Raw genomic sequence first — 21,392 nt, forward strand, 5'->3', positions numbered from 1 at the left:
TAGCATTGTGGAGGATTCTCTTACATGAGTAGAAGTCTGAATGCTTCTGCTTTATCACATATCATATTCAGGAAAAAGAGACAAGACATGATGAACCACTCCACTTTATACATGCTCATGCCAGCCAGCCTAGGGAATATGAAAGGAGCTCTCTCTTCATACCCTTTTGTGACAAGAGTGGGAAACAATCTCGCTTTCAGATTCTTCTTACCCTATGAGAAACACAAAAGGCTGCAAAAGGATTGGTAGATTCCATGATTATTATAAGCCCTCACTACCCTAAGCAGATGGAGTAAGAGGGTACCTACAACAAGAATGGGGTGAATTAGCTGTTAAGTTTCATTCAAGCAAACATTTTTCTGTAATTGGAAGTAGATTTCTTAAATCTCCTCTCATTTATTATGAATAGTTCTGTGATATTTTATAGCCAATTAAAATTCATTAGATCCATTGAGTTGTCTCTTCAGAGTACTTTAATGATGAAAGCACTGAAATAAGTTTGAAATAAGCCCAGATAGCAGACAGATGGTTGATTTATGTTTAAATAAATCCAAATTTTAAAAAAATGAACACAACTTTCTACAGGCTATTTTAGTTTATTTCTTCATTTTAAATCTACCAAGAATGGAAACTAGGCTTCTTATTCAATAATGTCTAAATCTTGGAGATTTTTCAAAATCAAAATTGCATATGGCTGATGTATGGAGGTCCTCTAGAAAAATATTCTGAAGTTCGAATTTGTCTGTCAGTTCAGCATACAGAAGGAATAAATGCATTTTGGACACAGGACTTGCTAAAGACCAAAGGAGAGTTTAAGCTGTGTTTGTTCATCATTAATTCTATTGAAAGTGACCTAAAAGTGAGACGTTTTTTGGACCGACTTATTAGCACATGATATATTAGCAACTAACTAACTTATGGCATAAGTGCTTTTCACTGCATGGAACATAATGTGATAGGAACTTTACAAGGTCATAAAGAGTAATGGCACTTTTACTTATTAATCTAATTTGCATTTGGTTAAAGTTCTAGAAATTGGAGTGACAGTTATAATATTCTCATTAAAAACTAAAATATTATGTGGGATGGAATATGCTCCATGATTTATTTTTATTCTGGAGATAACTTCCTAAAAGTAAAATGCAAGCATAATTATTTGATTTGACCCCCCCATCCCCCACTTCACTTAGTTTTATTAAATAAAGCTAAATTTCACATACAGAGAGGTTAAGAGAAGTTAAATCCTTCTGCTGATTTTCCCCTATACTTTATAGGTGATCTCCTTAACAATATTAGTTTTGGATTTGATTACTAGAAAGATGATATAAACAGATAAAGAAGGTAAAATTTTAATCTTCCTATAACTTTTAACTTTTAAAGAATTTTATTTGTTTAAATTTATTTTAAAATAAGAACTATAGCAATTTATATATTTTCTTGTTGTGTTTCAGGCACTTTTAATTGTATTAGGAATACTGTAGATAACAGAGCATGCAAAACTCCCTGCTTCCATCAGGCTTACATTTTAGAGCAGAAGATTGCTAATTAATAAAAAATAAGTGCAACATAGTAAGTATATTGGGTGGTAATAATTACAATGGAGGAAACACTGTAGGTACATAGGATGTTTAGGGGAATGATCACATTAGTTGTCATGGAGGACTGACAACTTTTGAATGAAGAGTGAGGGAGGTGAGAGAGATACATGTGGTTTTATGGGGGCAAAGAGCACTTCAGATAGAGGGAGTAGCCAAAACAGTCACTGAGATGGCATCATGTCTGGCGTATTTGAGAAGTATTATAGTCACTTGTGTGGCTGGAACTGAAGGATTGATAAAGATGTGGAGGTATGGGATTAGATCAGAGAGAAAGAATGATAGTGGTGGCAAGGGAGGTATGGATTATGTAGGATCTTGTTAGTACTTTAAAATCCTTTGCCCTGAGTGAGATAGGAAGCCATTGGTGGGTTTTGAGCAGAGGAATGATATGAACTAACATTTTTACAGGACAATTCTGGTAGCCTGTTGAAATAGGTAGTCTGAGGGTGGGGGAGGGATGGAAGTAAGGACACCAGTTGTTTCCAGGCTATTGCACTAACCCAGGCAAGGGCTTGTGCTGGTTTAGACCTAGCTGGTAGTAGCAGAGGTGATTAGGAGTGTCCAAATTCTGGATCTACAACTGATTCTTGGTATTTATGGTATTTATGCTCTATAGTATTATTGTGAACACTAAATTAGCATTAACTGAGCACTGAATCATTGCCCTTAGTGGACATAACATAAGGGGTTAGGTAGGCCCCTGTAATCAGGGTCACATTTTTGACAGTTGAACAATACATCACCAGTATAACAAACAATATATTTGTTTTATGTGTGTTTCTGTTTAAAGACACTTTATTTAATATACATTGTTGAACCATTAACATTGAACTCATAGTGTTATAACTCATGACTAAAACTATCATATTTTCTCTGTAAGACACATTGCATCCATTTTGAGCATAACAGTACTAAACAGTACTTCAGCACTATGTTCAAGGGCTATTTTAAACAGCAAAATATTGAACAGAAAGTACAAAAGATGCAAAAAAATGGAACTAAATAGACTATAAACAGGACAGTTTATATAGTAGGAGAGATGAAACAAAAAAGTACAGAGGCTCTTTACACTTACATAATTCCAAACTCAGAGTCACAACGTACAAAACCGGTGAGCATGCAGTGAAGTTTTTCTCCTAGTCATTGCCCACCTTTCTCAGATGGTAATGTGTGTGACTCCTTTACTGCTCTGTGTGTGTGCATGTGTATGATTGACTTGGAAAGCAATGTGTATTGATTTTTGGCTTACAAATGAATGTTAGGCAGTAGGAAAATTCAGAAAAATGGAATCCATGAAAATTGAGGGTCAACTGTATATTGAAAATAAAGCTTAAAAGACTTGCTGATGAATTGGATGTACTATGAGAATAAGAAGTCAAAGATGATTCCCACATTTTTGGCCTGAGTAACTGAAAAATGACATTGTTAACTGAAATGGAAAAGAATGGAGAAGGGGACAGATTTGGAAGTAAAGATTAGAGTGTGGTTTTAAGATTTTTATTAGACATGTAAGTGGAGATGTCAACTTTCTACTTGGACCACTGGTCCTGGGGAGTTTTTGGGAGAGGTCTGAGATAAAACTATAAATCTGACTGTTGTATTTAAAGCCATAAGATCCGATGCCAATACCAAGGGTGTTAATTATGATTGAAAACAGAAGAGTTCCAAGACTGAGCCTAGCACTGAGAAATCTGGTAAATTAAGAGGAAATTATAAAGAAGACCAAGATAAAAGCAAAATCAAAGAATGTATTATTCTGGAAGCCCAGTAGGGGAGGAACTGATTTCAGGGAAGAACAAGTGATTAACCAGAAGTGATTAACTAAAACAGAAGATGAGGACTAAGCATAGGTTATCAGTGACATTGACAAGAACAGTTTCAGTGGAGCAGTAGAGGAATAAGCCTAAATGGGATGGGTTTAACAAAGAATGAGAGGAAAGAAATCAGAGATAACTAGTATAGATGAATCTTTTTAGAAATTTTCAGTAAAGGTGAGAAAGATAGGAAAGTAATTAAATGAGAAGATTCAGTGGAGGATATTTTTATTTTTATTTTTTTATTATTTTTCAAATACAGTTGTCTCCATTTTCCTGTTCCACTTTCCCCTGCCACCCACCCCCACCTCCTACCCTCCATCCTTACCCCCTTGGCTTCCATGGATCCTTTATACATGTTCCTTGATGACCCTTTCCCTTCTTTCCCCCATTATCTCCCATACCCCTCCCCTCTACTCACTGTGAGTTTGTTCTTTATTTCAGTGTCTCTGGTTATATTTTACTTGCTTGTTTTGTTGATTAGGTTTTGCTTATAGGTGAGATCATATGGTATTTGTCTTTTACTGCAAGGGAGGATATTTTAAGACCACTGGTTTGCTGATGAAAATGCTCCTGTAGAAAAGGAAAAACCGGTGATGCAGCAGAATGCAGTAAGAAATCGCTAGAGCAAATATATTTGAATAGGTGAGAGAGGATGGATCTAGTACCCAAGTGAGAGAATTGGCCTTAGCTAGAACAAGGTTAGTTGGTTCATAATAATAGTTTATGGGAGAAGGCCTGCTATATAGCCATATACAAATAAGAGGTTAGATTTGCTGGTGAGAGCTTCTGGAAGTTCTCTTAAATTGCTTATTTTTTAAAATGGTGTTCATTGACTGTTGCTAATATTGAATCAAAATTCAGGATCACAAGGTGCAGTCAGTAAGCATACAGTGAAAAGGTTTTCTCCTATCCATTACCCAGTTTTCTTCTATATAGGCAACCAGTATTGTGTCTTTCTTCTAGATAGAGTCTGTTCATCTCATGTCACTTTGAAGTCACTTCTTAAGGGATTTATTAACTTATTAGATAACATTACATATTATAGTACATTATTAGGAGTTTGAGGTTAGTTGGTTATCCATGCTAAGTAAACAGTGGCCTATATCCTCCCTCTTCTACATTATAGCCTAACATGATGACTCTTTTGTGAGCCTCCATTTTGATCTTCTTGCCAGGTGTCTTTAGGAAGAGACTGTGACTGTATGTCCCTCACAGAACCTAGGACACCGGGAATCTGGATAAAGATTTGAAGGAGGAATGCCCTTAACTTGTTGTCAATGTTGTTCTTCCACACACTTGACTAACCTTATTAAGTTAGAATGATATAGAATTATAGGGTATGTTTATTTTCACATTTTGGCTATCTTTATTAATATTATTGATGGTGCTAAAACATCTGCTTTGAAACATACATATTACGTTTTGTAAAATAAAATTAAAAAAATTAAAAAATAAAAAATCCTGATGCTAAAAAAAGAGAAAGTTTTGTTGATTTTTTTTTTTTTAAATCTGGGAAGTCAGGATTGATATTTGAAGAATATTAAAAGAACAAATAATCGAGACTTTATATCTAGGCTAAATAATTCCTCTTGTTTTAGATTTAATGAATAGTCAGGTACTTTTGAATTTTGATCAGATTTTCACAGCTTTCCATTTTTAGCTTTTTATTTTGATATAATTCAGAGCTACAGAAATATTGAAACAATAATATAAAAATCTTAATATACCCTTCACCTATATTCCTCCTCCCCCTTTTTTAAAACTACATTTGCTTTATCTTTTTTTCTTTCTCTGTATTTGAGAGAGGGAAAATCAAACTGTCTTCTCTATCCTTTGGAAATGTTTTTGTTATAGATTTAACTCATATTTTCTGGCTCATCTTATACTTTTCTTGCTCTAGGTCCTGCTGCATTTTTCTAAGCAACCATTATTCCTTTAGTGGAAAATAGCATTTAGAAACCAATATTTGGACACTGGGTATGCTCATTGTTAACTAGGGTGTCTTTGTTCTAGGTCCTTTCAATGGACAGACAACAAATGTGTACATACACACATACATTTGTGACTATTTCTGTATCTGTCATTCTCTCTATATTAAAATTGAAGAGTTCACTTTTATACTTCCAATTTCAATCTGACATCATAGAGTTCATTCTGTCTTTTCCTATTTGTGTATTTGCAACTTCTTTCTGACAGTGAGAAACCTGGATTCTGTTATTCACAATCTATTTAGTTATTTGATAAATCCTATAATACCAACATAATTTTAGAATTGCTAACTCATGCCTCTGAAAAAAGAAACCAACTACTGTTCAGTATTTGTTTAGAACTTTTTTTTGTCTTTAGTCTTCCATTTATTTAGTCAAATATTGTTTTCCAAAGTTACTTAGATTAATCCTTTTCTTCTTACCCTTCTCAGTGTGGTTATAATAATCAGTGGAAATAGTTTAGTTCATTTGTTTCTGTTGTATCCCATTTTAAGTAGTTTTCCTATTGAGTTTTTGGTCTTCTTTTTCCCTTACATTTTTAAGAATTGTAAAATATATTAAAGCAAGTAAAGTTTTTCTGTTATGTATGGTGCATGTATTTTCCCCTGGTTCATTGGTTGTCATTTGACTTTGCTTGTGATGGTTTTTCCCCTGCCCTGCAAATGACGATACTCTAGCTACTGACACTGCTGTGAGAATAAACTGTCTCTGTCCTAGAAGTCATTGTGTCTTCTTCCCACATTCACAAAATCGAGGCAGGCTGATTTGTTAGCTTGCAAGTAGGGTAAAAAATGTCATATTCTTCATGTTCTTGAGAAAGATTTATGTGTCTTTTTACTCACTTATTTTCATCTTTTTTCTAAAGGATTTTGTTTTCCTTTCTGGCTTCTTTTTCCCTTCATTGTTTCTAAAGTTTCTTCATTTTAACCATTTCTGCTTCCAAAGTTTTACTTTTCTAAGAAGACCCTTACCTCTCACATGCACTTTTAAATCCTTTTCTTGTAGTTAGTTCTGTAATCTACCCTTATACTTTTTTTTTTAGTATTTTCAAATGTGAAGTAGACTTCTTTTTCTGTTGGTGATTTTAGATCCATCTTAAGCAAACTGCTAGTTCTCTTCTCTCTTTAGTGCTTTTTTTTTTTTTTTTTAAAGAACAGTCCTTGGTGTCCATGAAGGCTTAAGAGAAAGGGTGAGAGATCATTTGCAAAGATTTGGTATTTATTTTTTTATTCATAGATGATTTAAAATTTGGACATTCTCTGATTATTAATTATGCTGAGAGAACAAGTTTTATTTGCTTTTCAACACCCTTTAACTTGTATTTTAGATGTCATGGGGGGGATTCAGAATTATGCTGCTGCCCCTATCCCAGTCCCCCAGAATTCCCCCATTTACAGCTTTGTGACATTATAGAATGCAGATCTGAATATAGTATGTCATCCAATTTATAGGTTAATAAAAGACTATGTGTCAATTGAATCCAGCAATCACTATATGCACGGAAATGGTGTTGTAGAGAGTTAGAGAGCTTGCTCTCTAAGGTAGTTTATGTTTAATTTTTAAATAAAATATTGTTATTTTATTTCCTTGAATATCTTAAGACCAGTAATACATGATTAATAACTATTCTCGATCATTATAGCAAATATTCTTATACCAAGAAATTAAAAGTAACAAAGTAAGGCTTACACTTATTATGTTTTTAGAATGCTTTATAGTAGTAGTTGATCACAAAGGTTTTTCTTAGCTCTTCCAATTCAGTGTCTTCTTTAGCCTTTGCTGTTAACTGTGCATTTTGACAATTTTCTGCCATTTGGTTTCCCTCACAATTCAGTAGGTAATTTAACTCCCATGTTTATAAATTAGAAGGTAAAATTTAGATGAAATGACTTGCCTGAGTTGTACAGCTAATCAGAAGAGAAGCTGAGACAAAAACTGACTTCTTGTTATTGTCAGAACAACACCGAGTAAGATAGGCCACTCCTGCATTGTTCCCACATATTATACTTGAATTTTAACTTCCATGTGAAGACAAATATGTAAACACTTGCCCCAAGTAACTCATAAGTTAGGGTAAATTTCTGTGCATTTTCTTCTTACTCAGAGTAGTAAGGAAAAACTGTATAGTTGAGGAGGAATGTTTGAAAGACAGGAAAAGTGTAAGTTGGTAAATGTGTAGTTATTCTAATCAGAGTTTACTTTCTGGCACTTTACTTTTATAAAATAGTCACTTCTCATTTATTATCAGGAGACATTCCATCATGATATTTAACAAAAGGTAAACACTTCTGAAGTTTATAATAAAAAACATTTGGCTTTCTAGACTTTCTTAATGAGTAGTCTAGCTTGTCTCTTGTGAATGTCAAACTTACATAATTGAGTTTTGCTAGCCTCATAATATTATTTATGGCATGACATGTTGTATACACACTGTGTTATTACAGACATTAAACAGATTTGTCAACAAGTGATGGCAAAGAATTATAATTCAATCTCTTGTGAATTTCATTATGTGGCGAAGGAAAAATTGGATGGTTTACTTCCTGTTAATTGGCACACAACAACTTGATGCCCTGCTCAATGCCTCTCATTAAAAAACAAAACAAAACAAAAGCATATATCAATAAAGGTATAATTCTGTATCTGTCAATAAGAATTTATTCACTCTGTGTGCTTTGTGTTAGTTTCCAGCTCAAATGTAGTTATTTAAAAGCTAAGAATAGCCCCCTGGCTGGGGTGGCTCATTGGATCGAGTGCCCGTCTGCAAACTAAAAGCTAAGAATATGTAATAGTGGTCTGAGATATTCTAAGCCAAAAAGCTTACATATTAAGAATCATATTAGGTAGCTTTGTGGTAGTAGATTTTGTTAAATGAATGGAATTTTTAATTTTATTAGTACTTTTGATTTTCACATAGTATTACTATTTCTTGAATTTTCTTATAGCCTCAATGGAACCCTAAATATTTAATTTAAAACAAATCATGAAAAAGTACAATAGAATTTCTTTTCAAATCATACCAATTGAACATGTTTTTGAAACTTTTTTCTTCTTTCAAGAGAGGAAGAGTGGCAGGGTAATTGATCATGTGAATGTACCAAGTACACCTTATAACCAAATACACAAGAATATGTGAGCTGTAGAGTACAAAAACAAACACTCCCCAAATCCCTATGAAGGCATACTCCCAAATTCAGTTTTAAGTCCAATGCTGTTTTTAAATAACTTATTATCATTATTTTAATGTAATGGAATCTGCCTTGGATGTTCTCGAGGCATTTAAAATTATTTTTGCAAATTGTGCTAATGACCACTCATAATCAGATTTGGCTGTAACAGCCTTCTTCAGCTTATTTTTCATACACCATGTCTGATAAAAAAGTATCTTTAACTTTTTAAGATGGAACTTCTTAAATTTTCTAATGTTAATTTGGATTATAACATCTTAGTGAGCTGAGTATTACGTATTAGTGAATCATTCTGCACCAGCTAGAAAGACAGATGGGTAGCGTGCAGCTTAAAAATCTGTGTAAATAGGAGGACAGATGGGTGGTTTAAATGTTTTAAAAGTCTCCATGAAAATGTACCTGTGGAGAGTGTGATTCCTGAAGTTATATACTAAAAAAATCCAATTCATAATTAGGAATAATAGAGTCTATATAAAAAGTAATATTTAAAAACGTAACAAACTATGGAATTCATTGAATTTACTAGTTATACTTTTACACTTATAAAAAAATTTAAGAAATTAGAACACAATATTGTAATATTTTTGCCTGGTATATGCTTACTTTATTGTTTTGTTATGAACATTTGGATTCTAGAAAACTTTTTTATTATTTGGAATCAATTTATCTTCATTAGGGAAATGACCCTTTGGACTGGCTGTTGTTAGCATTTGTCAAATTTCAAGTAACAGAAACTTAAAGTAACTTAGAAATGGTAAATGCAAAAAAAACCCCAAAACCAAAAACCTCTAAAGAGCCTTAGAAAGGACTTTGGCAGCTTCCACAGTAGGTGTTTAGGGACTTTCACTCTTTTTCAGGCATTAATGTGACTTAGCTCCTAGCCAAAGGACTGGTTTCTTATAGTAATTGAATAGTAGGGGGAGGTATTCATGAGAGCATTAAAAATCACTTGTAATTAGTATTATTGAACTGGTTTATTAATTGCTAAATTAAAAAATCACTACTATCATTTAGAGAGAGATAAAATGTCTCTAGTAATTTATATTAACTGAGGCAAAAACCTGTTGGTTTCAGAATGAACATTAAAAAATTCAAAATTAATATATAATAGAATTTTGAAAAAATCACAGAGCATTCTTTATATAAGGGGAAGAATTATTTCATGAAATTTTATTTCCATTATATACATAAAAATTTGTATGATTATTTACTGGTTAATGCAATAAAATGTATCATTTAAATATATTATCCTGTGGGTCAGTTGTAGTCAAAAAGTGAGAAAACTCCTTTCTTTAGTGGCTAATGATTTTTTTTTTTCTGATTCCTTCAGATAGAACTGAATTAATATATTTGCTCCTATTCCCCCACCTACTATTAGAACTTCTCTCCATTCAGTAGTGAGAGGGGTTAGGAAGGATACTTTTATAAAGTTAAATAGGATATCTAGGGCAACATTTTGTGAATAACTTGAACAATTATTAGTATTACTAGGAGTAAGAAACCTGCTAATGGAGTATTGCTAGAGATTTCTGATCTGTAAAACAATTATGTGCAGCTCCCTAGGAGAAGTGAGTGATGTTTCTGGTACTTGGAAGCACTCAATCTGTTGGTAGTAGAGACATACCAGTCTGCTAGACAGGTTTGCTTCTTTTTTCACCAGCTGAATGTAGTCACTGTACCAGAATTAAGAGGGTGATGAGAAAATCAAGGGAGTTCTTCTGTTGTTCTGCCTGGGCATGGTTTAAGGGTCTGAGGTCTCCTCTCTCTGCAAAGACCCTGATTTTTTTTCTCTGGTTTTAGTTCTGGGGAATGTTTTTCTGATCCCTATAAATAATGAATACTCAGGTGCTGAACCTAAACAGAATGGCAGCAGAGGAGAGCCTCTGGTGTCAGAAATTCTCAACCTAAGATTTATTTTGGGGAGAGGATTCACTTGGAGGACTCTCCTTGGAAAGAGGGCAAAAATTAATAAATATTTTCAAAAGTTTACTCCCTAAATGTAAGTAATTGGCAAGAAATCCTTGTGTAGTTTATATCAAAATTAAACATCTTCTTGAAAATTGTATTTGTTTATATAGTATTCACTTATATTATTAATCTGTGGATATTTTCTGAATGATTTTAGTAAAGGAACCACAAAACTTTTTATTTCATGATACTGTCATTATCTCCTAAGCTTGTCCCACATCTTGTCTAAATTTCCCTGATTGATTTTCATGCCATTTACAACCTAAAATTGCCCTGCTTATGTGGACATGTTCTCTTCACTTTCTCAAAATTTGCTTTCCTTGAGCTTGTCTCCTTGCCTATGTATCATTGCATATTCTTTCTATGTTTTTACTCAGTAGTCCAGATCACCAGACCTTAATGTCAAGGACATTACTGAATTGCCAAATACTGAATTCCCAGTGCCCAATACAATTCCTGGTGGTGATCAGCTAATAATATTCATTGAATGAAAGGAAAGAAGAAAGGGAGGAAAAGAGGGTGAAAGGGTGAGAGGGGAGAATTATCATCTCTTCTGTCTTTCTTATACTTTTCAGACTTGCCTCATCTCTTAAGGTCTGTTTTCTCTGCAAAGTGTTGTCTGACTTTCCTTGTCTTTGTTGCTATCTCAAACACAGATTTTAAAATTTAACATTATTTTCAAACTTTCTTGTTTTATTGGTGATATAATTTTATGTGCACTGCTGTTTCAATTTGGTATAAGCTGCTTGAATGAGAAGGGTCATGTATCTGTACAATTTTACCAAAAAACTGTACATTATTCTTAATTTCACCAAACATTTACTGTAATGCTTGCCTCATTCAGAGCAGCTCAGTGTAAAGTATGGGTAAAGCATTAAACTGTTTTTCCAGTTCTGATAATAAAATGAACATGGTCAACAGGATCTACTGAAAAAGAAGAATAAAGAAAGAGTGCTTTGCATAGAGCTAAGTACATAGTATATGTTCAATAACTTTTGATTATCCATAAAATGTGTGAAATAATATAAAATAGTGGTGACTCAGTTTGCATACAGAGACAATAAAACTTTTCTATTATCTCTTTTATAACTTCAATGATTTTTTCAGGGAAAGAAACTGAAAAGGCCAAGGAACGATACGACAAAGCCACAATGAAACTTCATATGTTGCATAATCAATATGTATTGGCATTGAAAGGGGCACAGCTTCATCAGAGTCAGTATTATGACACCACACTTCCTCTGCTCCTGGACTCCCTACAAAAGATGCAGGAAGAAATGATAAAAGCACTGTAAGTCACATTTCATATTTGACATAAAATCCCATCATAAAGTGATTTTCCTTATCGACCTAGACCAATGGGTGTTTCAGACCTGTTTTATCTTGATTCTTCTTGATTTTTAGTTCTGGTATCCCTTTAATTTATGCTTAATTTTCCCAAACCTTTTCAGGCTTTAGGAAAGTCTTTTTTTAAAGGCTCATTTTTTAAATTTGTTATTTTTTTTAATGTGAGACTTTTCCTAAACCTTCCAGCCAAGACTTGCTCCTCTTTTTGTATTTTTTTTTGCTTCAATTAGCTGGAAATTTATATGAAAAAAATTGACTAGTTGACAAGTGTTAAGTGGATGTCTATCTTCACAGGATTGGGTATTTAAGTTTTGAGCAACAGAAAAACCTGAAGGAAAGAATATTTTGAAGTTTATTTTCCATCTTCTTGTAGAATGAGATTAAAATCAACAAATATTTATTAAAATTCTACTGTATGTAAAACATATTGAATATGGAAATGAGTGGGCCACAGTTTTTGCCTTCAAGGAGCCAATAACAGTATACTGTGGTTAAATGCACATGTATACCATACATATCGATTCAGGACAACAGGAAGAGATATGCCACCCTTTGGTAGACTTCATTTCCTTATTAGCTGGTGTAGGCGACCCCCCATTTTTCCCACTGGAAGATAAATGAAGTGTTTGTAGTCAACTTAAATATGTAAACCTTTAAGGTTGTTGATAAAAATAGTGAAATGCCTACTTAGAATATTTAACTTAAAAATTCAGTTATATTTACTTAAAATTACATGTTGATTCAGAAATATTTATTTTCCTATTCTCATGTAATAAATCAATATTTTTCAAACTCTTCACACAAATCTTCAGTAATGGTATCATCATTGTCACTAGAATATCTTTTTGAGATATATAATGATTTCCCACAGCATATTACTTTTATTTTCTAAGAAATTAGTTCACAAGTAGCATTTAAAAACTTCAGGCATGGTGATATCAGTGAAACTGCATCCCATTTCACAGGTATTCATACAACATTGGGAGACTTCGTCCCCGCCACCCCCCATGTGTCTTAAAGGTGATTATTAATGATCCCATTATAATGACTTACTATATTGCTGTATTAGAATTATCTAGACAGGCTTATTTACATTTCTATCATTTAGTACTTTGAATTATTAGGTCATAGCCCCAGTAATATTTACTAAATCCTCATTAAATTTCTCTGCCCTCCCCCCTCTTAAAAAATTGTGTCTGGTGATTTCTATAATCATTCCAAACTAGCATTGCTTAAAGTTTAAATCTATTTTTTCTACCTAAACATTATTTTGCTATTTAAAATTAAGTGATAGTAGTTTATAATAAGAGAAATTTTGTAATGGTTTTAGAAAAGAAAAACAAACAATGCCTTATATTTATTTGGGCATATGCAGGATAAACTTGTCTGTCCACACGTTGCTGAAGCCAGTAATGAATTAATGGTACAGCATTCTTAAGTAGGGATTAAGTCTTTATGACAGAATAGTTTTTCCTTTTGTATTTATTAGGTAACACTAAAAAAAATTGTGACATTTTTGCTGCTGACTGGAGGCCAGGAGAATATATCTAGATGTCATCAAAGGTCAGAGTTGAGGCCCAGGAGCAAGAGAAGAACTAAATGGGAGGGCTTGTGTGGAAGTGACAGATACTAGAAAGAAACATTAAAGAGACCCATGGGCCCATGGTTCCATGTAAAGGAATCCAGCATTTCTATGATATTATTGAGAAATAGAAAGTGATCAACACTGACCTTACGTTTAGGCATCTCAAATACAGATTAGAAACAGTAATGCCTTATTTTAGATAATATGCAGATATTATGCTTTATCAAGTGTAAGTTGCTTATTTGTACATTTGTGTAATCTCTTTACTATCCAAGTGTATGAAAAAAAGGTGGTACATAAAACCACCATTTGTAAATATTGTTATTACATTTCTTATGTTTATTGTTGTGAATCCTTTTTGTCTCTGTGTTTTTGTTGACAAACTTAAAAATGTTGTAAAATTTTATTTTTGTTTTCAGAAAAGGCATATTTGATGAATACAGCCAAATAACTAGTCTTGTTACTGAGGAAATAGTAAATGTCCATAAAGAGATTCAAATGTCGGTTGAGCAGATAGACCCTAGCACAGAATACAATAATTTTATAGATGTTCACAGGTATGTATGTTTTCATTCTTCTTTGAGTATTGATTACAGTATTATTTTTTCTATCATATAATATTTAACCAAATTAAATAAGAAATATTGAAGTGCTATTAGGACATTAGATATTTCAGATTAATTTGTCTGCTTTTAATTATCATATTTAACATGTATACTGTGCACCCACATTTTTTGCCCAAATTTTTGGGAAAAAACTTTCATTTTAATTTTTAATTAATTGATTTCTATTTAGAAACAAAACTGATTATTGTATTCAAGGGTATTATTTTCCACACAGATATCATTATGGCTTTCTAGAATTACACTTTTAACATATAAGCATAAATAAAAGAATTAAAAACATTTATATAGATATTGAATTAGTACTATCCATATATAATGCACATTCTTAATTTTCCCTCAAAAATTCAGGCAATAAGTGTATATAAATGGTAAATTATGGTATTTTCAAAGTCCTTTCTCCATGAAGATAACTATTTATAGTATAATCTTTAAAAATGTGTCAGTTGTCACTACATCATTTCTTAAGTCCATATTTAATCCATGAAATTATATTTTTTAACATTTCTATAATAATGAAACTCTGCCTTTGTACATTAAGCTTTATAATATACCAGTTACTTTTCCATACATTCATCTTATTTTATACTCATTACTATTGTGTCAGAAATAAAACCAGTTAATATCCACATTCTATAAAAGAGGAAATTAAGGCTAAAATTACATGACCAGATCTTTGATGCCTAGGGTTTAATTTTATTTATTCTGTTTAAGTTTACTCTACTTCGTTAATATAATTTTGATGAGAAAAAAATATTCTGCCTTTGGTATACTAAAATAAATTATGATAGGATATTCATATTGATCAAAATTATTTGGCATGCTTCACTAGAACTTCAGCTGCTAAAGAGCAAGAAATTGAGTTTGATACTTCCTTACTAGAAGAAAATGAAAATCTTCAGGCAAATGAGATTATGTGGAATAATTTAACAGCAGAAAGTTTGCAAGTAATGTAAGTATTTGGAAAGCTTGAACAGTTTAAATATTAGCATTATTATAATATAGCTGTACATTCTGAGATTTAAAATCCCAATTTTTGTTTTTTACAAGTAATGAAAAATAATAAGTTTTTGGTCAGAATGAAATGTTTTGAGAACTGTGTTAACTTTTACTCATTATCCACTAATTAATTTTGGTAATTTTGAAAATAAAAATTCTGTGTGATATATTCATTTCGTTATTACTAATATCTTATATTGGCACAATGCTTTATTCTTTTCAAAACTTATTTTTAAAACCTATTTCATCCTCAAAACTTATTGGCAGAACCATTTTGGAAATGAGGAGACTGACTGTTGGTGGTAAGAGACTTGTAGATGTCAGCAGTGTTTAGTACAAAATTGGACTCATAATTGATTGTTATTTTAAAGGAGAAATGTCTTCTATTATAGGCTAGCAAATGAATTCCTTCTTCACTTTGTTGTTGCTATTTCATACAATTTTAAAGGAGTTTTGAGAAATCTTAATGTGTATTTTTAGTTCTTTTAAAGTATTAAAGCCTATTAATAGTACATTTATTAATTGGAAAATACAATTAAGCCATTCTACTTTTAAATATTTACCTTGTCTCTTGATTTTTTTCAGGACACTTAAATCTATTAATAAGCACTGTATGTACTTGTTTGTCTGTCAGAACCACAATTAGAAATGATTATTCACCCATTTTCTCTTTAATATTAAGCATGTTATATTATCAGACCTGTTGGAAGTTTACCTGAAAAGAGTTCAGCCAAAATTTCCATCTAATAAAATTGATCTCCTTTCTCTTGTTCAGTAACTAGTATAGATAAGTAACTGAATGGTAGGATCCTGGGACTAGCTCTTGGACAGGGGTAAGATATCTTTAAAAAGTTGGCCTGATGGGATTGAGGAAACTAACCAATGCTTGTTGAATCACCTATAGAAGATGAAGTCTTAATAATTATATAGGATTGACTGTGGATGAGAGGAATGAAGGCATGGGAGTACCTGCATTAGAAGGTTTTCCCTGGCAACCATATTGGGATTCTTGAAGCTGTTCCCCAAGCTTTGAAGCACTTCACAGTAGCTGTACTTTGGTTTTAGATGTACTGTTATATTGTCAGTTATCTCTACACCAGCGGTTCTCAGCCTGGGTGAATTTTGTCCCCTGAGGAAATTTGACAATATCTGAAGACATTTTTGTTTATGAGGTGGGAAAGTGTTACTGGTATCTAGTGGGTAGAAGCCATGGAAGCTGCTGAACATCCTGCAGTCACAGGACAGCCTCCTACAATTACGTGGTGAAAAATGTCAGTAGTGTCGAGGTGGAGAAACTCTGCTCCAAGCCATAGGATTGAATGCTTGGCACAAAAAGGACTGTAGAGTTTGTGACTTCTTGTGCAGTGACAAATTCCATTTCTTAATTCCTGTGCTGCTTGGTGAAGGAATATGATGTAAATTACTCCTGTTTTTAAAAATTATTATATTGCTCCCAAATAATTTATTTATTCATAAAAATATATTTATTGTGTATTTAAGTTTGTAAGGGTTAATACTTTCAAGGAGTTTACTCTAAAATTGATCAATTTATTTTAATAAACACCAAGAAAGAACAAGCATATAAATACTGGAGTGTAATGTGGTAAACTTAAAAATAGCTACCTGTTATAAACTTAAGTAAAAGAAAAGATTTTATAACCAAAGAAGAATTTGCTTTATTGCTTTTCAGGGTATAATGAGAGCAACACTAATTATGCTCATAAATCATTATTTTTAATTATGATAAAACAACAAAAATGTATAAACTAAAGATAATGAATCTTTGATAATGTGATAGATGATTTACTTGCTTACATCTTACCGAGACAAAACTTCAGCTACATTTCATTGAATAGCATCTAAATTCAGAATATGAGTTTAAGATTAGGTTTTCCTCAAGAATTTTATTGCAAGAATGAGTTATTCAATGTGTCTGTTGGGAGCATCAGGATAATCTAGAGTAATTCCATATATATACGCATATATATATACACATACGCATACACACCCAGGGTGGAGCAAAAGGAGGTTTACAGTTATTTGTATGGAAAATAATACAATAATGAATCAGTAATAATTCAAGAATAAACTCTGTTTCGAATACCCACAACTGTAAACCTACTTTTGCCCCACCCTGTATGTTTGTGTGTGTATATATACATGTATAGAATATGTTTTGAAATGGTGGTGAATGAATGGGGTAAGCAGGGAAGCATGTTGGGGGTAATATTTATAATAATGTTAAATAAATGTGATTTTATTTCTTATCTCTTTACATTTTTTTTTAGCATGACTCTCTCCAGAATATTAGGTACTTATTTTTCGTTCCATTTTATCATTTCCTTTTACTAAGCATTTGTTCCTGAATTGCAGGGTGTTAAATAGTTTTAAAGTACCACACTCTCAAAAGCTGTTTAAAAATGCTAATATTTTATGGTCTGTGCTTCACTCTATTCTTCATTTTTTCTTAGCCCATTTAAGAGTTCTAATGCATTAATATCAAATGATATTCCGAAAAACACAAGAAACATTTTCCTTTTTTTCATTCATTTATGTTTGTTTAAGAGGTCAGTGACCCTGTTCATTGTGAAAGGTTACATTAGTTTGGAAGTAAGAATCATTAGTTTGTGACTCCTGGAGAAGTTTTCTATAAATAGGAGTGATACCGGCAATCTGCCAGACTTCTGATTAGTAGTGACTATGAAAGAGAGAAAATTGGACCACATTTCTCTTGGACTCTTCAAAATCTTGGCTAGATGTCAGATGTGGTGAATGCTTAATTAACATCTTGAGTGAGTGAGTGAATGAAAACTGTTTTATGGAGAGACTTCAGGGAGTTTCTGAATAATGGGCCTCATATCTGGCTTCATATCAGGGTCACTTAGGGAGCTGTAAAAAATGGTGATGTGTGGGACTCACCCCAAAGCAACTAAATCAGATTTTCTGAGGGTAAGATAGGGCATGAGAATTTATGGTAAGCTTTCCACTTAATTTTAATGTGCAGACAGGATTGAAAACTTCTGTCATAAGCCCATTAAAATTGTTTGTAGAAATGTGTATATTACCTTCTGGAGGAAGTCTCTGAAAATTTTTAGAGGGCTTCCTGACCCCAAATGGGTAAAGACTACTACTTACTTGAACAGATGTCTTTTCTATTTAAAGAATATCTTTTCGTTAAATGTTGCTAATGAATATATTCCTCAAAGTGTATAGAATTATTGGGGAAAACTAGCATTTTTACAATGGACTAGCTAGAATTCGTCTTGAGTTTTAACTTTGTTTTTTCTTTTGATCTGTTATACTTCTGAGCCAATCTTGACTTGGAAAGTATTTGAGATTTAAATAAATGCCCTTTTCCTAAGGTTATCTCTTTTACTTTGCTAGTCATGAAGAGACATCTTTTAATTTTCTTCTTTTTGCTTTTTTTAGAGTTTTAAAAGTAACATAAAAATTATTTTTGTTAGCAGAAACTTACTCATGAATTTAATAATTTATATTCTTGCTTTCTGTTTATTGTATCATGTAGAGTTTTCTCATATAAATGTAGGAGATTCTGAGATTAATATACAACTAGTATCTATATCCAAAACAAGATTATATAATGTCGCTGCCTGCCCCTTTCCAGGCTTGATGGAATTCTAATGATATAATAGTGACAAAATTATTGCATTTACCTATCTAATTATATGTCACTAAGCATTTCATCATGTTCTAAAATTATCTGTTAACTCTATTTATAAACATTGCATGTATATATATACATATATAGTATGTATGAGTTAAACTCAATTATTTGTCAGATTATTTATTTCCTATGTATAAAAATATTTTTGCTTGGTAGATCACCTTTATGATAGAGGGCTATTTTATGGTCTCTCATAATTTCTGGCACTGGGCACCTGAAAATGTGTACTTCCCACTGCACAGGCACTTACTTAGGTTGTATTACCTTCAGCCTTGAGCCCAATGTTGCTCCCTTTGTCTCTGTTTTCTGCAGCCTCTCTCTTTCTCCTCCAACAACTCTCCACCATTGGCTTCTTTTTTGGATCTCTCTTTGTCAAATGCTGGAGGAGATACTATTCTATAATTTTTAATCATCCATTTATTATGATTATATATGCAAATATTCTAATGTATCAGTATCTAATTGAATAACTTTAGTTTATCAAAATAACTTAAAAAATCAGGTCTATGGAGTTCTGAAATAAGAAGGTATTTAAGTGTTTCAAATGTATTATAAGTTGTTACTGTCCATCCATAGAAATATATTTGAATTCCAGTCTTGTATTCTAAACTGAAGTCCAACCTTAGGCCTCATATTTTCTAGTGCATTTTTTAAAAAATTAAAGTAATCATGAGTTTAGCTTTTACAGTGGGATGTAAGTAAGATACATTAATTGAACAGTGGTAATTTTCTAAGCCAGGAGAGCCATTTACCAATGATAAATTAATTTAATAGTGTTTCATTGCAGTAGCTGAAGGAATATGTCTAGTGAAAATAAACTTGTTTATAACTATTAGTCTTTCAATGAGAACATTTGCGTGAGGAGTTGAGCCATTGAGAGCTACATCATTAGCTAATTAAAAAAAAACCAAGGCAAATGATTTCATGTGGTTTTCCCTGACTCTTAATGAGTCAGCAGGTGTGATCTAAAAGTGCTCAATTGTTTGTTTGAAGAGTAAATGCCAAGTTTTAAGTGACTGAAGACTTAACTCTTTGTAAACAGCCTGAGTGGATCAACTACAGATAAAGATATTTTCAAAGAAGTTAAGAAAACCCTAATTTAGTATAAACTTTAATGGAATATTTTAAGATATATTACAAATGATGGTGCTGAAAAATGTGTGGATCAGAAAAAGGCTAAACATTATCACCCTCTTCTCATAGTAGACCAGCATTATGATAAATTATACTCAGTTATTATATTTTGAATTGGTCAATAAAATGTGAATATTTTTCTTTTTTCTTATATTAATATCTCAGTGATATTCCTTGATTTTGCCTTTTGGTGGAAAAGCCTAAAGTATTTACTCTTCAGATCTTTAAAAAAAATGTTGCTGAGTTTTGTTGAAGGGAATGACATCAGTTTTGCCCATTAAACTGTCTGAATCAACTTTGTCAAACAGTGGAGTGACAACTACTGCAATATTCTCATGTCTTAAGCAGTACCTTGGCTTTATCAAGTCTGTTTTTGGCTGTTCTCATTTACAGTCTTTGCTCGTTTGTCTTTTGGGTGAACGTGTAGTATAATTATGTAAGGCTATGTTAGGGAATTACTTTATTAATGAGCGAGTTGGAATATTTGGAATTATGTAAAATATTAGAAGGCAGATGACATATTCGAAGGAAAATTTTATTAAGGGAAACAAAAAGGTTGCATAGGATGCAGGTGGATATATCCGATTGGAGGTAGATATTTTTAACAAAAACTTCTGCTTGGTTGATTAGGCGTCACCTTCTGTGTAATCTTGAGAAAAACTAATAAATATTTGTGCCATGGTATAGAAGTTCATACATGAAGTGCTATGAGATTGCAAAAAAAATGGTTTATTTAATTTATGTTGCAGTAATAAAGATGTCAGAAAATTACTTCAGGCAACTGTCACCCTTATTCCATTTGGTTTTCTATTAACCCAAATATCACAATTAGTGTGACAGTATTGGACATTTATAATTTATAATTTTTTTAGGAAGTTGGGTCTCTGTAAGTATGTTGTAAGATACAGATAATGATATCCAATGATTTGGGGATACAAAAAGGATTGTATAAGTACCGAAGACTTGTTATTACCTGAAACAATAATTGTTTCAGGCTTTGTATCTTTAAATACAGTTAAATCTTTAAAAATTAACTAATGCAAGCAGATGACAATATCTGCAAAATCTTACAAAAGGGTATACAGTGAAAATCAATGTTTTCTCTTTTTTTATACTCATTTCTAACCTCCAGTGTTAATTCATTTTAAAAAACGTATGTATCGTTCCAGGATGTATTTGCAAGCACACGCATATATATAAATTGTTTTCCTTACTGAAATGGGGTTATTCTATGCATAGTCTTTTGCCTTATTCTCTTAAAATATATGAATTCCTAAAAGGGTACAGTGTTTTACTGCTTTAATGTAACATAATTATTTAATTTAGTTAGGTGTGAAATTAATTTCCATTTTATTAGAGTAGGAAATGGAAGTTTAGAAAAGCTAAGCAAATGTTGAACCTGAAGGTGTCTGGTTCTAGAACTGGTGTCTAGTTCACCAGAATAAGGGGCTTTATAGAAT

The 21,392-nt window shown here is 32.3% G+C and overlaps 1 protein-coding gene across 7 annotated transcripts in view; it reads left to right on the forward strand.

Moving 5' to 3' along the window:
- The window catches only part of FER (FER tyrosine kinase), a 383,463-nt gene that overhangs the window by 92,283 nt on the left and 269,788 nt on the right, over positions 1 to 21,392 (forward strand). For all 7 annotated transcript variants that reach the window (XR_004901995.1, XM_036020640.1, XM_036020641.1 and 4 more), the window contains 3 exons: positions 11,667 to 11,850; positions 13,911 to 14,048; positions 14,947 to 15,066. Coding sequence is in view for 6 of the 7 variants with exons in the window: in XM_036020640.1 (XP_035876533.1) it covers positions 11,667 to 11,850; positions 13,911 to 14,048; positions 14,947 to 15,066 (442 nt within the window). In the remaining variant the exon portion in view is untranslated. The remainder of the gene's footprint in view (positions 1 to 11,666; positions 11,851 to 13,910; positions 14,049 to 14,946; positions 15,067 to 21,392) is intronic.

Source organism: Phyllostomus discolor, chromosome 3 (assembly GCF_004126475.2).
Source record: "Phyllostomus discolor isolate MPI-MPIP mPhyDis1 chromosome 3, mPhyDis1.pri.v3, whole genome shotgun sequence".
Classification (NCBI taxonomy): Eukaryota; Metazoa; Chordata; class Mammalia; order Chiroptera; family Phyllostomidae; genus Phyllostomus; species Phyllostomus discolor.